The following is an 18,585-nucleotide window of genomic DNA, read 5'->3' on the forward strand; positions in this document are numbered from 1 at the left end:
GACTTTTGCTTGAATATGCTTTCGGTAGTTTTGGTATTGTTATTAAATATTGAATTCATGACTTTTTCATGAAACTAACTACAAATACTAGTATGAGATAGTTAAATGAAAATTCTAAATTAACGTAACAATCATTCATTGTTTATTATTGGCTAATAGCTACCCAACCATGGTGGATGGGTTTGGCCAATTACATCAATAGAACAAGGGTCTTCAACGAGTGACAAATACAATATAGATTTAACCACTTTTATTGTCCCATTCATTTAGTTATTACCTTTCTATAATGTTATATATTTTACAAGTTCATCACCAAAACAGTGCAATCTTCAATTAGACTATACATATAAACACATTTGGGTGATGAAAGAGAAAAAAGAAGAGAGTATATGAGTAGTCCGGATAAGCCTACTACTCTACTAGTCTTTCCATCTCTTTCAGCATAACTAGCTAACAGAAGCAAGCATGGATGATTGGATGGACTTAGAATCCTTCAATCACTTCATTATCCAAGCATTTCGTACCGATTAGAAATCACCACTTTTGTACTAACTTTTAAGGTCTGCTTATAATTGCGTAAGTTCTGAATTCTCCTAAAAAAAAGAGAGAAATTCTAATTCACAAGAATATACTTCATGAACAAGCATCAAGATGCTGAGATACCAAAAATTCTACCCAAAAAAAGGACCAAATAAAACTCAAAACAAAACAAAACAAAAAGATTCAATTAAACTCCATTAAAAAAAAAAAAAAAAAAAACTCCATTAAAAACTCCATTAAAATCCATTAAAAAAATTCTAGGCAGCTGGGGTACAAAAACTCCATTAAAAAAAAAAAAAAACTCACTCTCAGATGGTTTCAACTTTCCACATCCTCTTCAATTTGTTCCCAATGAGATTCGGCATAATTCTGACATCTGTCTATACAAAAAATGGCCACCCACTCTCTCCAAAGAGTGCGTGCAACTGTAATTTCTAAGAATACTTATACAAGTACAGCATTTTTTTTAACTAAGATCAAACAAATTAAGAAAGAAAGAAAGAGCCAAAGCATATAATTATAAGGGAACACTAATGAAATGAAAATTTTCCCCCTCTTATTATTTCATTACAATATAAACTACAAATTTTTTTTTTTTGAGAAGAAACTATAAATAATATTTGATATAACACACTTGGCATTGAATCATACAACCTCTTAATATATAGAAAACCACAAGGGAGAGTCCAAAAAATGTCTCAACTCCATGTGAATTTCCCTTGTCCTAATTAAAATACACTAATTAATAAATGAATTTTTGGTCACTGTCAGTAATGTCTTCAAGCAATAATCGAAGATCATGAACGAATATGAATGCGAAAAAGATTGATCTTTCTTTCAGCAGAAGCTCCACAGAGGAATATCACTTTCTTCATACAGATCATCCACCACAGCTGGTGGATCAAACAAGGCACCATTAAGCATTTGATCAATGAATTTTGGAGATTGCAGGCTATCAAAGTTGTACCATGATTCCATCATGGCCATTGGCTCATAATTGACCTCATAGGATGGCATTAGTGAATGTGAAACATCATCATCAAGTTGATCACATGGTGAGGAGGACATAGATGGAGATGACACAGTTGATGAGGAAGAGAGAGTAGGAGGTGATTGTGGGGTTGTAGAAGTAGTAGTAGTGTCAATGAGAGTACTATTAGCAGCAGCCGCAGCAACTCTTTGGATAGACTTTGGTGACATAATGGTGTCACAATGAGGAATGTGATGAGAGGAAGTGGTAGTGATAGGAAAGTTGAGATTGGCTGAAGACCCCTTTAGGCATAGAAGTGCAGCATCATAGGCTCTGGCTGCAGCCTCTGGTGTGGAATAAGAGCCTAACCATATTCTTGTTTTTTGATTTGGTGCTCTTATCTCAGATACCCATGAACCCCAACTCCTCATTCTCACTCCCTTGTACTTCTTCTTTTTGCTTGCTGATGTTGATGGCATTGGTTTTGATGTGTCTAGATGCAGGATCTTGTTGAGCTCTGTCTTCACCATTTGTGTAGAAAGCTGCAAAGATCAATGCTTTGTTGAACAAAAGGGTGTTCAAGAATCAATACTTTTGGGTAGAGAAAGTGTGTTGAAGAAGTCTCTCTAGCTTGCTAGCACTGATGAATGATGATCTTTTTTTTTCTTTAAATCTAAGGTGACTTTTTTTTTTTTTTCCTTTTCTTGTTCTGAAAGTGAGGGAAGCAATGAGGTAGGAACTGAATGTTGAGAACAAAAGATAGCTATTTATAGATGGGGGGTCAGTTTTTTGAAGGACCGGATCTCTCTAGTCAATGAACAGTAGGGTTCTCAACGTATGAACATGAAAATGGGTGACAGATGTTTTCTAGTGTATTTCATTAAATTTATTATTCCTTAATTTTTATTGAAATGACTATTTGCCCTTTCACCATAAAAGTAGTATTAGATTCATTAATAAATAAATAGTATTAGAGGGCTAGTATTATGCACATTTCTATCACAAAATGGAAAGTAAAAATATCACAATAGAAATGAAATTGTAAATATTCTCTCACACTCTATTTTCACACACTAATGCAATATTGTATATGTATGCGTTCGCATACATATTGTAAAAGATATAATAACAAACCAAATAACCCCAACCAAATAACCCAAATAATAGAAGGAGCTCAAAATTACCATGCAAAATTTTTTTCTTTCTTCTCATGGGCTGTGCACCATGTAAATTTACCAAGTAGTCAAAGTTCTACCTAGCGAATACTTTTTTTCCCCCTCTTCTCATGGGCTGTGCACATTTACTAAAAGCTGGAAGCTGATAGCTTGAAAATTGCAAATCTTTAATTTATATTTCAAACATTTAGTTACAAGTCTGTTTTTCTAGGAAACATTATAATTACTCCGTAATCTTTTAGTTGGAATAATTATTGAAGAGCTTTGAATGGTCAACCACATAATTATTAACGTAACAAAAAAACTGCTGGAACTTATGGGGAAGATTGATGTCAGATATGTGAGTGTGTCAAAGTGGCATGCTTCATCAAATACTTGAAATAAAATTATACTATTACTAGACAACTACTTGTTCTATGACTTTTTTGCTAGCTAATTTGATTGGCTGCCATGGGCAGTTACTTGTATGACTAAGAATAAAAAGTAAGAATAATATAATTCAGAGTCCAAAAATTCCAAGAATGCCACAGTAACTTTGAGAAAACGTAACAAATCTAATTAATGTTCTGTTGCCTCTTGCCTGCATGGACCAATGAGAGACCAGAAAGGAAACATTAACAAATTACTATATATATATATATATTTATTTATTTATTTAATTTCTGACTTAACGCAAGAAGAAGAAGATTCACCCCTCCTCAGTTGACACCAAATATTCTAATAAAAATTTCTTGACTCAGGAAAAAATTCATAGGCATATTAGTAAATTTACCACTATGGCTTACTTTATTTTATATGTACAATATTATTATATATCTTCTAGCTAGTTTAGGAAGATCAATATCATATCTTATATTATAATTAATTTACACAATAATAATATATATAAGTTCGTAGAGAGAGAGAGAGAGAGAAAGAGAGACATAGGATACTGTCGTAGGCAACTTCCAGGATTTGCAGGTTGTGATTGATGCTTAAAAATGTAAAGATTTGTTTTTTTGAAGTTGGCTGTGATGCACAACAAGAAGAAAAAAATATAGATTTATTAAGAACTCAACAACACAGTACTCAAAATACGCGCAGACTTAATAGTAGCTAGCAGAAAGGCAAATAGTATTGCCTACGCAAAAATCTCACACACCAGCTGTTGCTTGTCTGTCTCGCAGGTCCAAAAAAACGCGTCATGCATGCAAATACCAATATATGTCTCTTTCTCTAGAAGGATAAAAAGATTATATTGTATTTGTATGACTGTATGAGTATGAGAGAAAAAGACTAGTAATAAATTAAGAGGGCTCACATCTCAACCGTTTCATGCTTATATATATATTTTGCTTAGCTGCTTACGCCTGCATGACTTGACTTTTGCTCTTTCCAAATTTCTCACTCTTAAATTAAAATAAATTTTGATGGGATTCTTTGAGATGACAAAATGATTATCACACACGAGCTATTATTTAGACTGAAATCATACATTCTGTCTTGTGTTTTCGTTTCACCATTTTACAATTAATTTTAATACGATACGATACAAAATGATTATTACACACGAGCTATTGTTTAGACTGAAATCATACATTCTGTCTTGTGTTTTCGTTTCATCATTTTACAATTAATTTTAATTCATCATACTGATGTTCTGAACACGCGATTTCAATATTAAGATTTTTCCTGCAATCAAAATCAGCCACTTTTCCAACTTGGGGAAATATGCCAGCACACATGCATGTAGATGTAGAAAGACCGAGGTGTGGGACTGTGGGAGAGAGATACGACCTTTTTAGGACATAATAAGACCCTTTCTAAGTTGGGACAAAGCAAATTGCTTTCATCATTCACATTTTTCTTTTTCTTTTGCTAATTAAATTGTTTTCATTCACACTAAGAAAGAGTGAGGAGGGATCGTTTGCTCTTTTCCAATTTACTCAGCATCAGCAAGCAGTGCACTCAGTCAACAGAGGTTGTTTTAATTTGTCAACTTTCCAGCACAATCGTTGTAGTTGTCAGCGAATGGCCATCAATGCCTCTGAATATTGGAGGCCAGCCACGATTCCTTTGAATTTTTTACCTTATTTACTATAACCTTACACTCCTAAAATTGTTTTTGTTCTCCAAAGCTCTTTTTCACATGCAATTTTGATTTTTGAGTTTTTCAACTAAACACGAGGCCAATCAAATTGTATAGCTAGCTAGCTCCATTCCAATTTTTACCTACAATTGCAAATGCAGTGAATAAAATAAAATGCTTGTTGAATTCAAAGAGAATATTTTTGGAGACTAGCTAATGTGTACTCATTACTCAGGCTTAATTTTTGGAATGGTTTCCCACGAACGCTGCACAAGGAAGGTTTGAATAGGATAATCAATCATGCCCAATTGCCCATACAGCTATGGGCTTTTTGTTTTTTATTTTTGTTTTACTCTCCGACTCCAAATTGCAATGCCATTAACTAATTTGCCCTTGTAATTAAAACCACAAACTATATGGCTTGTTTCTCATTCAAAAACCTACAAAATATTTGCATCATTTCTATCATGATTCTTTTAGTCTTCTTTTAGAACTAAGGCACTTGCAAAATGGGGGAAGTTATTGATAAATAAACAACTCAAATCTGAATATTCATACTGTAGTTATTTTTCTTTTCAATTTAATTATTTATGGAAAAAGTACATAAAACTCCTATGTAGTTTCTCCTTAAAATACAACGCTCCCTGAGTATCTCACATAACCCTTCATTACTATTATTTTATGTGTATATTGCGTTATTTGTATTGCGCTTAACTCTCGAAAGGTTTTTTTTTTTTTTTTTTTTTTTAAACCATGCATCTAGAATTGTTTTATGTGAAAAATTCAAACTGCATTTACACATAAAACAAAATTAGATGGTTTTAAGTCACACTAAAAAAAGCCCCAGGGCAATTAAGTATTACACAATTAATAGTTTACACTTTACACATAAAATAAAACCATAAGAGTTTGAGTATTAACTCAAAACCTCAAGGGGTTTCCATGTTTTAGGGACGAGGGGATTTGTGTATTTTTTTTCCCTTTATTTTATCTATCTTGAATCCTCATTATTTTTTTTTCCTACATCTTCAATTCATTTCAGACTTAATTCATTTGGATTAAATTCTTTAAGTTCTGCTCTCCCTTTTCTGGATAAATTACATTTTAAACCCTATATTTAAATTAGGGTTTGTTTCAAATTAAATCTTATAGTCTCAAATTAAATCATGTATTTTAATACAATTACAAATTAAAACTTATAGTTTGTTACTTTCATGTGAAACCATAGCTTTTAAATTATATTAATTTGAACCCCTAAACTTTATAGGTTTGATTTGGGTTTTAAATTTGATAATGCAAGGAAAATTAGTGGGTCACTCATCCAAACCAGGGTGTTGGAAGACTTGCAAAAGGATGGCCATTGGAGGGCATCATTGTGGTGTCGGCCTAACCCTCTCTAATGCTTAAGTTAGTAACTCACATATACCCAAAAAAGAAGAAAGTGCAATGGTTGTAGGGTTTTTTTTTTTTTTTACTCATACCTCAAAATAGAGATGGTATGATATTTATATAGGGTTTTTGCCTAGCTATCTTCCCTTAATTTCTTTTATTTTTCATAATTGCAATGATGATGGAAGATGTGGGGTTAATAGGAGGCTATATTCTTGGAGTTTGTGCCCATGATTGGTGATAATAAGTTGGTGGCCGGAGGTGAGGATCTCACGCTGGAGAACCAGGATTTCCATAGAGGCACCTTCGTTACTTTCTAGTCATCAAAATTTTCAACTGTTTGTAGGCCCCATACCTGTAACTTGGTGCAACTTTTTTTTTTTTTTTCAACCCCTAATACCCAAACTCACCAAACCCAGTGAAAAAAAAAAAAAAAAAAAAAAAGAAGAAGAAGGAAAAAAAAAAAAAAAAGATGAAGAAGACCATACTAGACCCAATGTGAAAGGGAAAAGATAAAAGAAGAAGAAGAAGAAGATCACCTAGTGTGAAAGGAATAAGAAAAAAAGAAGAAGAAGAAACCAAACTCACCGAACCCAGTGAAAAAAAAAAAGGGGTCAAAAGTTGCAGTTGGACTCTGACCCTTAGTGTAGGTTTAATTATGAAAATGCCATTGAAAACTAAGTTATAGAACCTGAAAATACCTAAAATGTGTTTTTAGTTTCCATAACTCATAACTTAAAAATCAGAGAATTGAGTGATTGAAACAAATACCAAACGGACTTCTCGGCCATGGGTCCCACCATTTTTGAGTTATGGGTGATGAAAACAAAGTTATGAGTTATGGAAATAGCAAATCTAAACAGCCCCTAAATGACTCTACTTAGACAACATATAGGAGAAGCCGTAAGAGTATCTAGTTCTTGAAAAAACACCAAAATTGATACAATTTTAAAAGTTTAAGGTTTGATTTGAAATTAATGAACTGAAGATTTAATTTGTAATTGTCTTAGACATAAGCTTCATATGATTTAATTTGAAAATATTTAAACTATATAGAGTTTATTTTGAGGCCACCTTTAAAGTATAGGGCTTCAAAAGTAATTTGCCAAATTTCTAATAGAAAATTTAACTAATTTCCATTTTACACCCCAATATTCTTTTATTTTAATTGGTGATAATGTTATGCCGACTAAAAAATCAAATTGCTTGGTTTCAATTTTTTATTTATTTATTTTTATTTTTATTTTTTGGTTTTGGGGGAGTGGTGAGTTGTCTGAAGTTTGAAGGGAGATAAGTGAGCATAATTGCATTGGATGTTAACGCATGTGTGAAAAGAATAGTGTCGTCAATCCGTACGAGTCCTCTCCCTCCTCTCTGCTTCCTTTTCCCCCCTATATATATATTCACTCGGGAACATAATAAAAATCATATTACAAATACAAAGCATCTTTTTCTTTCTTTCATAAAATAAGTTAATGTACTACACTAACGAATAATAAATAATGCATGTATTGATATTCTATCAGGTGGCTGACAGTACGACTTGTGATAAGTAAAAGGAATTTTAAAATGAGTCTCACATGTTCGAGCCACACTTTCCCTCTCTTGTTTAAATTAAAATCTGTCAGAAATACAGGAATGAAACGAGGGTTTTGCTTGTTGGAAATTAGAAGGAACTTTCATTAGCACAAGCACATGAATGTACATCTGTTTAGCAAATGGGCTTAATAACTTGCTTGACCTTCCTGGTTATCGTGCACAAAAGGCTGTGGTCAAATCCTTGCTTACCAGCTATATGTGTGAATGTCAAAGTTACAATCTTGGGGCTGCTTGCAATGTAAAACTAAAAACTAGGAGCTGGGTGTTTGAAAAATCTAAAGTAAACGAATTATCAAAACTAAAATCTAGGTAAACGGGTTTTTAAGTTTTAAGTTTAAGGGTAACTAATATATAACCGCCACTCTTTATTTTATCCACCTCTTAATTAAGTTTTGTCGGTAATTGTAAACACAGCATTCACACTACACGGGTGCTTCACTTTAGTAAGCAACAAAGACTTCATTTATAATATATTTCCTGATTTCCTCCTTAATCAAAATACAAACAGAAACAAAGACTTTTTTTTGGAAAGATGCAAAACAAAGACTTCATTTAGAATGCATGTTGCGTAGAAGTGTATGACCTATAATACTTTTATATATATAATTAAAAATAATTGTATTCAAGAAAAAAAAAAATGAAGGAAGGAAGGCTCGAACTCATCTTTACCTTCAGGATAAAATATCCAATCAAGAACAGAGGAGATGGTTAATGGCCCATCACAGCTACAACAAGCAATCCAACTCTCAATATTAGAGCATTGTTAGTACTTAGTATGTTATTTAAAATTCCTCTCAATTTTAGGATAAGAACCTATTTTTTCTGTTCAAGCTAACCATTTTTTTTCATACACATCAAATTCCTTATTCTTAACCCTATTCTAAACTAAATATTGTTTCTTCATTTATTTTTTATTATTCCTCTCTTTTTAAAACACTCACTTTACTTTATCATGGTTACCAAGACATGTGTTGAATAGCTCCTAATACCATGTTAAATGTGCTAGAAAAGATACAGAAGTGGAAACATAAAATAGAGAACACAAGAACACGAAAGTTATGTGGTTCAACTTTACGAGCTATGTCCTCGAAAAAAACTCTTAAGGGATACATCTTTATTATATGAGAATGTAGTACAAACCTTGTGTTACAATGAACCCAACATGGGTATATATAGTAAGCTAAACTCTAGACTAACTACACACTAACAATGATTAATAAACTTGTAGTATAAGTAGAAGACTTAGCATGCACACAAGATAGAATTGGGCTGGGGCTTATACTAATGTTTTAAATTCCATTCCGTTCTGGTGCTTAATCCGGTGAACATACCCCCTTATTCCGTTTCGATCTAAATTTCGAGTTGTTCAGGACTATTCTAGTATACCGAATGAATTTCAATTATTCTGGTCTCTAAATTTCGACCTATTCCAAATTGTGTTGGATTTTTTTAAACTTTGAAGCCCAAAATTCATCATTTGACTCATTTTGTTTCCATATAATAATTTAAATTTTGTTTTGGTTAATTAGATATAATGAAATATGAAGTTATAAATATATTAATTATGTACATGTGTGTGTGTGTGTGTATATATATATATATATCTAGTGCGTAATCTTGAAACGATGCACCGAAACACATCGGTATCAGAATATTCCGTTCCAATTGTCAATTCAAAAGGGTCTCCAAAACAGAATTCAAAACCTTGGCTTATACTATTGGACTAATATATCTCTAAGTCTAACAAGAAGAAAATAATAAACAGATATTTAGGGAATGAATAGTGCTCCCTAAAGATAGGGAGCAATTGTAGGGAGGGAAATGGGTAAGCTATTGCAGGTAGGTTTTTGGGTGTTTTTTGGTTTTGGTTAACTATATTCACCTCTTACCCTATTTTAAGTAATCTGTTGTCAATGCTCTTATGGGCCAAAAATTGGAATTCTAGGGTACAATACAAAAATCCCAACAAGAAATGGATCTCAAAATAGAGTTAATAATAGGCATTACAATCACTAAATTACCTGGAGGAGTTGAATATGACAACTTTAGAATCTCCTTCGAATTGAACATATGACAGATTATGGAGAGCAAATAGGTTCAAAGCTAGGAGTGCATCATTAATTTCTTCTTGAAGTGGCAAAGATGGAGGAAATAAGGATGTATGGGAAAAAAGAACCTCACCAAGATCATTCCTACCAGCAGCTACAACCATAGAGAGATGGGGTATGATAGCCACATCAAAGTTAATCTTAACCCAGCCTAAAGGAGGAGGTATCCACTTGGTAGCCAATGGAGACTTGAGTACTATCTAGGCTCCCAAATGGTCATGATAAGATTTGTTAATGCGTTGCTGCTTTTTTTGGATCAGGTATGTGACTTGCAAAAAGTGGTTAGATTCCAGATTCTCTATAAATATATATATATATATATATTATAAAAGAAATTCCCAAAGTATAAGCTTAAATAAGTAAATAATTAACATGTGAAATTCCCAAAGGTATGTTAAGGGTTAGGAAAAATTCCCATTAGAAATTTCTTGGCATGCCCTCTTTCATTAGAAGATCAAATTTTGTGTGTTCAAAGATATCAAGGAATGAGTGTCAAGAAAAGTATCAGGGTGTAAGGAGAATTTATTGTTTATGTCTGGTAGAGAAATCTTGATAAAAGGAGTTGCGTAAGTTGTTCCCATTTTTGTTATGAGTTGCTTTAAAATTTTGTTGTCATTGTGTGGAGACTGGATTTTCAATGTCAAAAATTATGGTGGGGTCAACCAAGAGAGGAAAAAAAGATAGCATGGATAAGCTTTGTAAAGCTATATGAATTGAAACTACATGGTGTACGGACTTTCACAATTTTCAAGTAATTAATTTAGCTATGTTAGCAAAGAAAGAATGAAAGTTGATGCATTATCGTAAAAATGTGTTAGAATTATAGCTAAATGATTAAATTTAGCACTTTCTAATAGCTTAACATTTTAAGATAATAATAATTTATCATGGTATCAAATTTAGAGCAGAAGATCACGAATTTGATCATTGTCTCCACTCTACCTTCCATTTAAAATGTTAAAAATCTCATGTGTTGAGCTTCACACATAAGAAGGGAATTTAGATCTACTCATGAGGGAAAATGCTAAATTATGATTAAATGATTAAATTCACAATTTCTGTTCAATCCCAATCTTTGTTTTACCTCTCATTTAAAATATTAAAAATCTCATGTGTTGAGCTCCGGAAGTTTGGGCTCACATGTGAAAAAGAGCGCTAAACTTATGATTAATTGATTAAATTTATAATTTTCTAACTTCTTAAGTTTTTGCGATAATCGGCAGTTTATCAAAGTGATGTCTCTAAAAGTTGAGTTTACGGATGGACCAATCGGGGGGACCCACCTTATTGAGGAAGGAACTAGGAGATAGCAAGGCAATGCAAAACTATTTTCTTACCAGAAGAGGCTATATGATACAAAAGTATTACCTCTAAAGTTACCACTTGCCTGATGACTCCATCATATAGATAGGAAGTACCTGTGCCTTGAAACTTCTGACAGAAGGCAATGGGCTGTAGCCCACTTCTTTGCAAATCATGCTTGTACTGTAGATGACAAATATGGTTGAGTGAAACTATATGACCTGATAGTTGCCCAAATGCAATAGGATCTACCATCCATTTCTTAATTATTACAAATCTTTTAGTATATATGTTCATTACAAAAAAGGTTATGTTTTAGTCTAAAAAGGTATATCATTTCTCTTCTACATGAATATAGATTTTTCAAATATTCAAACTTCCCATAGATAGATAAAGAGGTAGAAATTTATTGAATAAACCGTGCTCCTTCATATACATCATAATTCCATTAATGAAAAGGGATTCCGAGTAATAATATGATAAACTATAGTGAAATCTATCCTTCTAAATGACAAACTATTTATTATTTATATTGAAAAAGAACATAAAAAGTAAGACTACAACTAAAAAAAATACAACCAAAATTGAGTAATAATATAGAATATATATATATATATATATGAATTATAAAGTGTCAATACAATAATAAGAGGATATATATGAAGGGGATAATAAAATAATGCATCTGGAGCCTGCATAAGTTTTATTTCTAACAATTTATTGGTCCATTAATTTGAAGTATTCCATTACTTTTATTTTGAAATATGATGCCCTACCTCTAAAAAGTTAAGCAATCCCTTTGACCCTTTCTTTCAATGTAAATCAGTATATACAGACGTACTAAGTTTAAATGATAGCTAAAAACAACAATTTTATTTTTATGGGTTAGCTCCGAAGATAACAGATGTTTGAAACCAGAAACTGGATATGACCATATATATGATGATTCATGCTTCTCTCACATTATATATCTATCTAATCATGAATGTACTGTGAAACTTATTAGTCTCTCTCTCTCTCTCTCTCTCTCTCTCCCTTAACTGGCCCGTACCCCATGAGGTTCCGTACATTGCATTTTGAATGAGACATGCATGCAATAATGTAGTGTCCCTAATTCACAGAGAAGTAGGTCCAATTTAGATTAGATAACAACAGCCATATATAGATAGAGAATAGACCATAGTCATTTCATTTTCAATAAATTATAGAAATGAAATATATAGTGTATATTTCATTTCATTAATGGAAGAGATTGGGTTGAAGGTATGGGCGAAAGTGCAGTGAAGCCTTTCAAAGTGGGGAGGATGTTGGAGGATGAAGAGGCAAGATCCATGTGGGCATGTAAGGTTTTTTTAATTATTATTTTAGAATCAAATAATCTCTCTCTCTCCTTCTGAGAGAGAAACTTCCTGGAAACAAATTAAGTTGATACATAGTCAACAACCATATCCATAGTGATTGTCTTCAAGTAATGCTAAGCAGCTGTGTTCTTCTATCTCTATATATATGCAATAAATTTTATCTAGGGGGACCAGATCAGTTGTTGACCGACAAAAGCTTGGAAAATAAACTTCATGTGCATCAGCAACTTTCATATAATATATATATATATATATGATTATTTTCCCCTCTTTAGAATTATAGGGGAAAATATCTTTTAATTGGGAGCTTTCACATAATCATTTTTAAAAAAAATAATAATTGAGAGTTGGGAGGATGAGGTGATGTGATGTGAGGTCAGCAAATTGAATTTGAACCTCACCTTCAAAGGAGTAAGTAGGAAGTTGTAAACCATCATCATTCATTCTCCTTAGTAATCATGGATTCATCCACATGGAGGTCCAAAGATTTTCTTATATCAAATAATTGTAAGAACAAAAATAAAAAAATGAAATATTTAATTGGTTCTATTTTGCATTATTATAGGAAGTTTCTTTATGCGATTATTATGCTGTAGGAATTTGAGATTAATTTTAGAGTTTTTGCAATATGGAGTTTTAATTGAAATTTTTTTTAACGTTTAAAATGATGTGACAAATTACCTTAATATTATTTTAAAGTTCTAGATTTATAAAAGGCAAAAACACATTTTTGACTTTATATTTTGGCCATATTTTTAATCTGATCCTTAAAGTTTTACAACTTTTATTTAGGTCCCTATATTTTTAAGTTTGATATCTTTTTAGTCCCTAGTGTCATCTCGCTTACAGGAAACATTTACTTAGTCAATAGATTGCATAGTGTTTTCGTAAATGAGTTGACAACAAAGACCAAAATAATAGCAAGTTTAAAAATATAAGGACTAAAATGATAGTTTTGAAAACTTAAGAACCAAATTGAAAATAAGGCAAAAATCTAGGGACCAAAAAAGTGTTTTTGTCTTTATAAAACATGAACAATGAATTATAAAGGTTTTTCCTAAAGAAACCGGCTTGAAAATCTACGTACATCAGCACTAGATTTGTTAAGATGTTGACACATATTAAATATTTGTCATCTATCAAGATCTCAACGGGTCCACTGCACAAGAGCACTAGATCCAATCCTTATCTTTTCCTAAAAATTCCAAGTTTTAATTTTTATTTTCAGCTTTAAGACCTACTTAGAGCTCTTTAGCAAATTTCCACACGTTTGGCAAATTCTGTTCAAAGAATTTTAAAACTTAAGTACTGTAGTGGCACACACTCTTAAGTGAACTTCTAAATACATTCTAAAAAGAGTATTAATCAAAAGGTTAGTTTATATGGGAAATGTCTCTTGATACCGAGAGTTTTGGTAACCTTTTCACACCATTCATATGTTTGTGTGTTGCGGTGCGGTGAATGTTACATGAGTAAAATATGAAAAAATTATTGGTGACTTTTTTCGTAAGTCATTCATGTGTTTGTGTGGTCAGTCGAGCATTATCTCCAATGTTATGCCAGTAAATCGTGAAAAAATTCGGTGATTTTTATTTTGTGTATGTTGTTTTATACGCTTATTAGGTAGGTATGTTTTGGGATGAGGGAAATCCAGAAATGTAATAGACATGAGTCATGACACATCTTAGGTGCATATATCCATTGGGCATTGGCAGAATAGAGCTGCAAACAACCTCAAGAGCTTACCATGCCATGGTCCATCAACGAGTGCTTCCTTATCCCTGTCGTTTGACTCGTTTCTATTTATGAATGTGAGAAAGATAAAGTTATTACAATAAGATCATATATGCTTCAGAGTTTTGGATTTTTTACTTTGTTCAGAATATCTGCATGTGGTATTCAGATCATGTATACTTGAGCCTCTTTAAGTTAAAAATTTCGAGGGCAAGAGCATGGTTTAATTAGCAGAACTGAAGGGTTCGTTTGGAATTGTTTTTTGAGTACAATGCACTGTTTTCAGAAACAAAAATAACAGATACGTAGGATTTTCTGATTGTATTATCTTCTGTTTTTAGTGTTTTTGAAAGTTCTGGCCAATGATGAACATTAAGTCAAAAAAAGCGCCTCCTTTCTTGACACAAATCAGAAAAAATATTGAAATAATAATAAATGAAATATTTCTTAACATTTCTAACAGTTTATGTTTTTCAAACAACTGTTAATTTATCTTAGTACGTGTCAGAGCAGGTAAAAACGAAACAATACAACTAACATGGTCATCTTATTTTAGTGGTTTTGTTTCCAGTTGCTTAACTATGTTGGGCTTTCAAAGCTTAAGAGTGACTGTTTAGAAGATTCACAATATCGGTCATCTTAAGCAAGCTATTTAACTTTAAGGCTGCAAGGATAAATGTGACAATTAAAGATATTAACTAACACTATATTAACTTCTCAAGAACAAAAACAAAAACCCAAAAACAAAAACCAAAAATAAAAACTAACGCTATTAAAACACAATCCTAGTTGGACCCAAATATGTTATATAATTATAATCTAATATTATTATATCTAATCCTCTTTATAGTAGTTCCTTCGTGAACACTCGGTTGATGGGCTCAATAGATTTGAAGGATGTGTCATAAAACTAAAAGTCTCAAATTTCATCTACTATACTATCGGTTCATTAGAATTAACAAAGTGTTTCATGGGTAAGAGCATCCACATTGGTGAAGCTATTTTTTTTAGCTATATGGCACCATAAAAAGTTACTTTATTTATTTTACCTACTCACTTTACAAAACATCCAGCATCAGTGAATCTATTTTAGTTTTCAACACAATAAAATAATATAAATAACACAATAAAATAATATATATACTACAATAAAATAATATAGTTATTACAATAAATAATATATATCCACTGCCATAAACATCTACCACAACCACAACATCCACCACAACCACTGTAACCATAATTGTTAGTATCGTACGATACGCAATATGCATCGTACAATACGTATTGTATCGCGTGTAAAAAGTTCTGTATCGTATCGGTGTATTGTAAGTGTTCATGAATCGTATAATATAGTCTGCGTATCATATGAAGCGTATTGTAAAATCGTATGTATCGTACGATACATAAACAAATGTTTTAATATGAGATTTTTTTGTTAAAATTTGTACTCTTATTTGAATCTAACAAGTTATTAGACTTGTTTTGAATACAAAATTATCATTAGTTTACTTGATGTAGCCTACTAAAATAACATATTTTTAAGTTTTTTTTTTCCTTCTCTCCTACAATTGGACTACACAATACACTTACCTTTCACTTTAATATTTAAAAATTTATTTTATTTTTATTGTTATTGTTATAAGTTCAAGAAACTAGAATCCCAAAAATTTTTTTATAAAAAATTATTAAAATAAAAAGAATAAGAAGAGATAGTAAATGTTAATGACGAATGACAATGAAGAAAATTTTAATGAAGAAATAAATTTGCAAAATTATAAACATGATGATAGCGTTGACTTAGATGGGGTTGATTAGGCAATTTGATGAATATGATGAAAATAAATTATTATTTTTGGGTCATTTTTAATATATTGCCACTTTGAATTTAAGTAATTTGAATGTGTATGTTATGAACATATGCTAGTTTAGTTTATTTAGTTAGCTTGTGAAATATTATTACATAAGTGATGAATAAATTAGTCATTAGTTGAATATATTCAAAATTTATAATGAATATACCCATTATATATGTATATTTATAATTTTTTTTTATAAATTTTATTAAGTGTTTGTATATTTTATGATACACGATATGATACGAAAAAATTAAGAATCGATTTGCAATATGATTCAGGTTTTGACAACTATGACTATAACTACAACCTCCCTGCACATAGAAAATTCCCATACAAACATTTACAAGCTGAAAAAATAATAAGCACAACAATCAAATTATTAATACCATTTGACTCAACAAAACTCAATTTCAATTAACAATCAAGTTATTAATATATCCTCTATTTTCTCAATAACCAAACAGAAGGGTTGCATGACCCCAACCCAAATCTCCAATCTTTTTCCTCAACCCAGACCATCAAAAGACACCAATCACAAACAAAAGTTCAAAAAATTTAGGATCTTTTGAATAACCTCAAAGCAAAATCAATAACATAAAAAAACACACATAGAGACGGTGATGGGACGTGGCCTGTGTGAGTCGGCGATGGCTAATTGCACACAGAGCTTCGGTGAGAATAATGGTTGAATGGAGCTGGGCTTCGAAGATGGGTAAGAAGGATGGTGTCGGCGTGGGTTGGATATATGACGACATGGGTCGACTTGGGACTTTGGGGCTTGGGTTGGCGAGCTGGGTCGGCGGAAGGGGTGGGTGGGAGCTAGGTAAGCGAGTTGGGTTGGCAGAAGGGGTGGGTGGGAGCTAGGCAAGCGAGCTGGGTCTATGGCGGTGTGGGTCAGGGGAGTGGACTGGTGAGAGTTGAGCTTTGGGGTGGGCTGACGGCAGTGAGAGTTGAGAGAAAGTGATCTGAATTGTCGGGGAGAGGATAAAGAAATAAATAATAATAAATAAATAAAACGAAGCAATGAAATAATATTTTAATTGAGGGGGAATAAAAAAATTAATTTTTTTTTTTAGCTTTCAGCTACAATGCACAGCCATATATAGCTGTGCACTGTAGCTGTGTAGGTAAAAAATTTACCTATACCACCACCAATGTAGCACCTTTTTTGTATATGGTGGTGCTAAAAATAGCTTTTTAGCACCACTATTGTGGATGCTCTAAGTCCTAAGGAGTATAATAGTCTAATCAAAAGCTGAGACACTACTTCCTTTTATATATATATATATATATATCCTACTTAGAATATAAAATAATCCTAATCCTATTGCAAATATTGCAACTCTGAGTTAATCTATAGTTTTTTTAACCTTTCAACGTGTTCATTGTAAAACATTGGGATTAATAGTAAAGACATAATCATCAAGTACCTTTTGTTCTGAATACAGGCCTCTAAGGCTGATATTTTCCCATATACATCACCCCAAATTTTCTCTCTTTCTACATATTATCAAAATTATGTTTAATCTTTTCTAATATGATATTAGAGCTAGTATCCTGTGATCTACATTAATTATCAGAGTCAAGCTTCTACAACGTCCATAAATCAATATCTTTAATCTAGATTTGAAGTTCCTTCTCTCATATCTATTGCCATTCACTCTACGGGCTCGTCCTAATATATTCTATGTCATGGACAAACATCAAGATTTTCCCTAACCATTGCTGTCATCCACTCCGTAAGTTCATCCTGACTCTTCTACGAGCTCCATTAATCAATATCTTTAATCTAGATTTGAAGTTCCTTCTCTATATCTATTGTCACTCTACAAGCTCGTCCTAATTTATTCTGTGTCATGAAAAATCTTCAAGGTTTTCTTTCTCCATTTCTGTCATCCACTCTATAAATTCATCTTGGTTTATTTCTTGTCGTGGGCAGCATCTTAACAACCTCATACACGTCTTTTCTTAGATATGTATTTTATGACAAAAACCTTCTTGGTGATTTCAAGTTTCAACTACATTAATGAGTATATGTGTCTTTAGTCTATACTTGTCTTCGGTTCCTTTTGATCATGCATCCTTAACCATCTTGGCCGAGGATCACAGACCACTTCAATTAGTAGCCTCCTTTATCAACTTTCTTTCTAGTCATGTCTTTATCATCTTCAGGCCTTGGAGTTGGACCACGCCTTCTATTAGTAACCTTTACTTGCTTTAGTCACTTGTTTCTATCACATTTATGTAGATTTTTTCAAACCACATCTCTTATTAGTAGCCTCCACACATACGATTTGTATCATGCTCAGTATTCAAGCCTCCATTATATATACATATATATATAATTAAAAAAAAAAGAGCCTCCATTATCACATGCATCCTTTATAATTGTTTCTAGTTCTTTCTTATTATACCTTAAGCAATATATAGATATTTATCAAAAACATATCCAAGAAAATTAAATCATAAGTAACGCCTAA

At 32.1% G+C, this 18,585-nt stretch overlaps 1 protein-coding gene across 1 annotated transcript; it reads right to left on the minus strand.

Moving 5' to 3' along the window:
• Positions 1-1,074: 1,074 nt before the first annotated feature.
• Positions 1,075-2,256, minus strand: LOC112032958 (ethylene-responsive transcription factor ERF014). The gene has a single exon (XM_024065724.2). It carries the CDS (start codon positions 2,038-2,040, stop codon positions 1,378-1,380), a length of 663 nt encoding a protein of 220 aa, XP_023921492.1. The 5' UTR covers positions 2,041-2,256; the 3' UTR covers positions 1,075-1,377.
• Positions 2,257-18,585: the final 16,329 nt, after the last annotated feature.

This window comes from Quercus suber, unplaced genomic scaffold (genome assembly GCF_002906115.3).
Source record: "Quercus suber isolate HL8 unplaced genomic scaffold, Cork oak 2.0 scaffold_266, whole genome shotgun sequence".
Lineage (NCBI taxonomy): Eukaryota > Viridiplantae > Streptophyta > Magnoliopsida > Fagales > Fagaceae > Quercus > Quercus suber.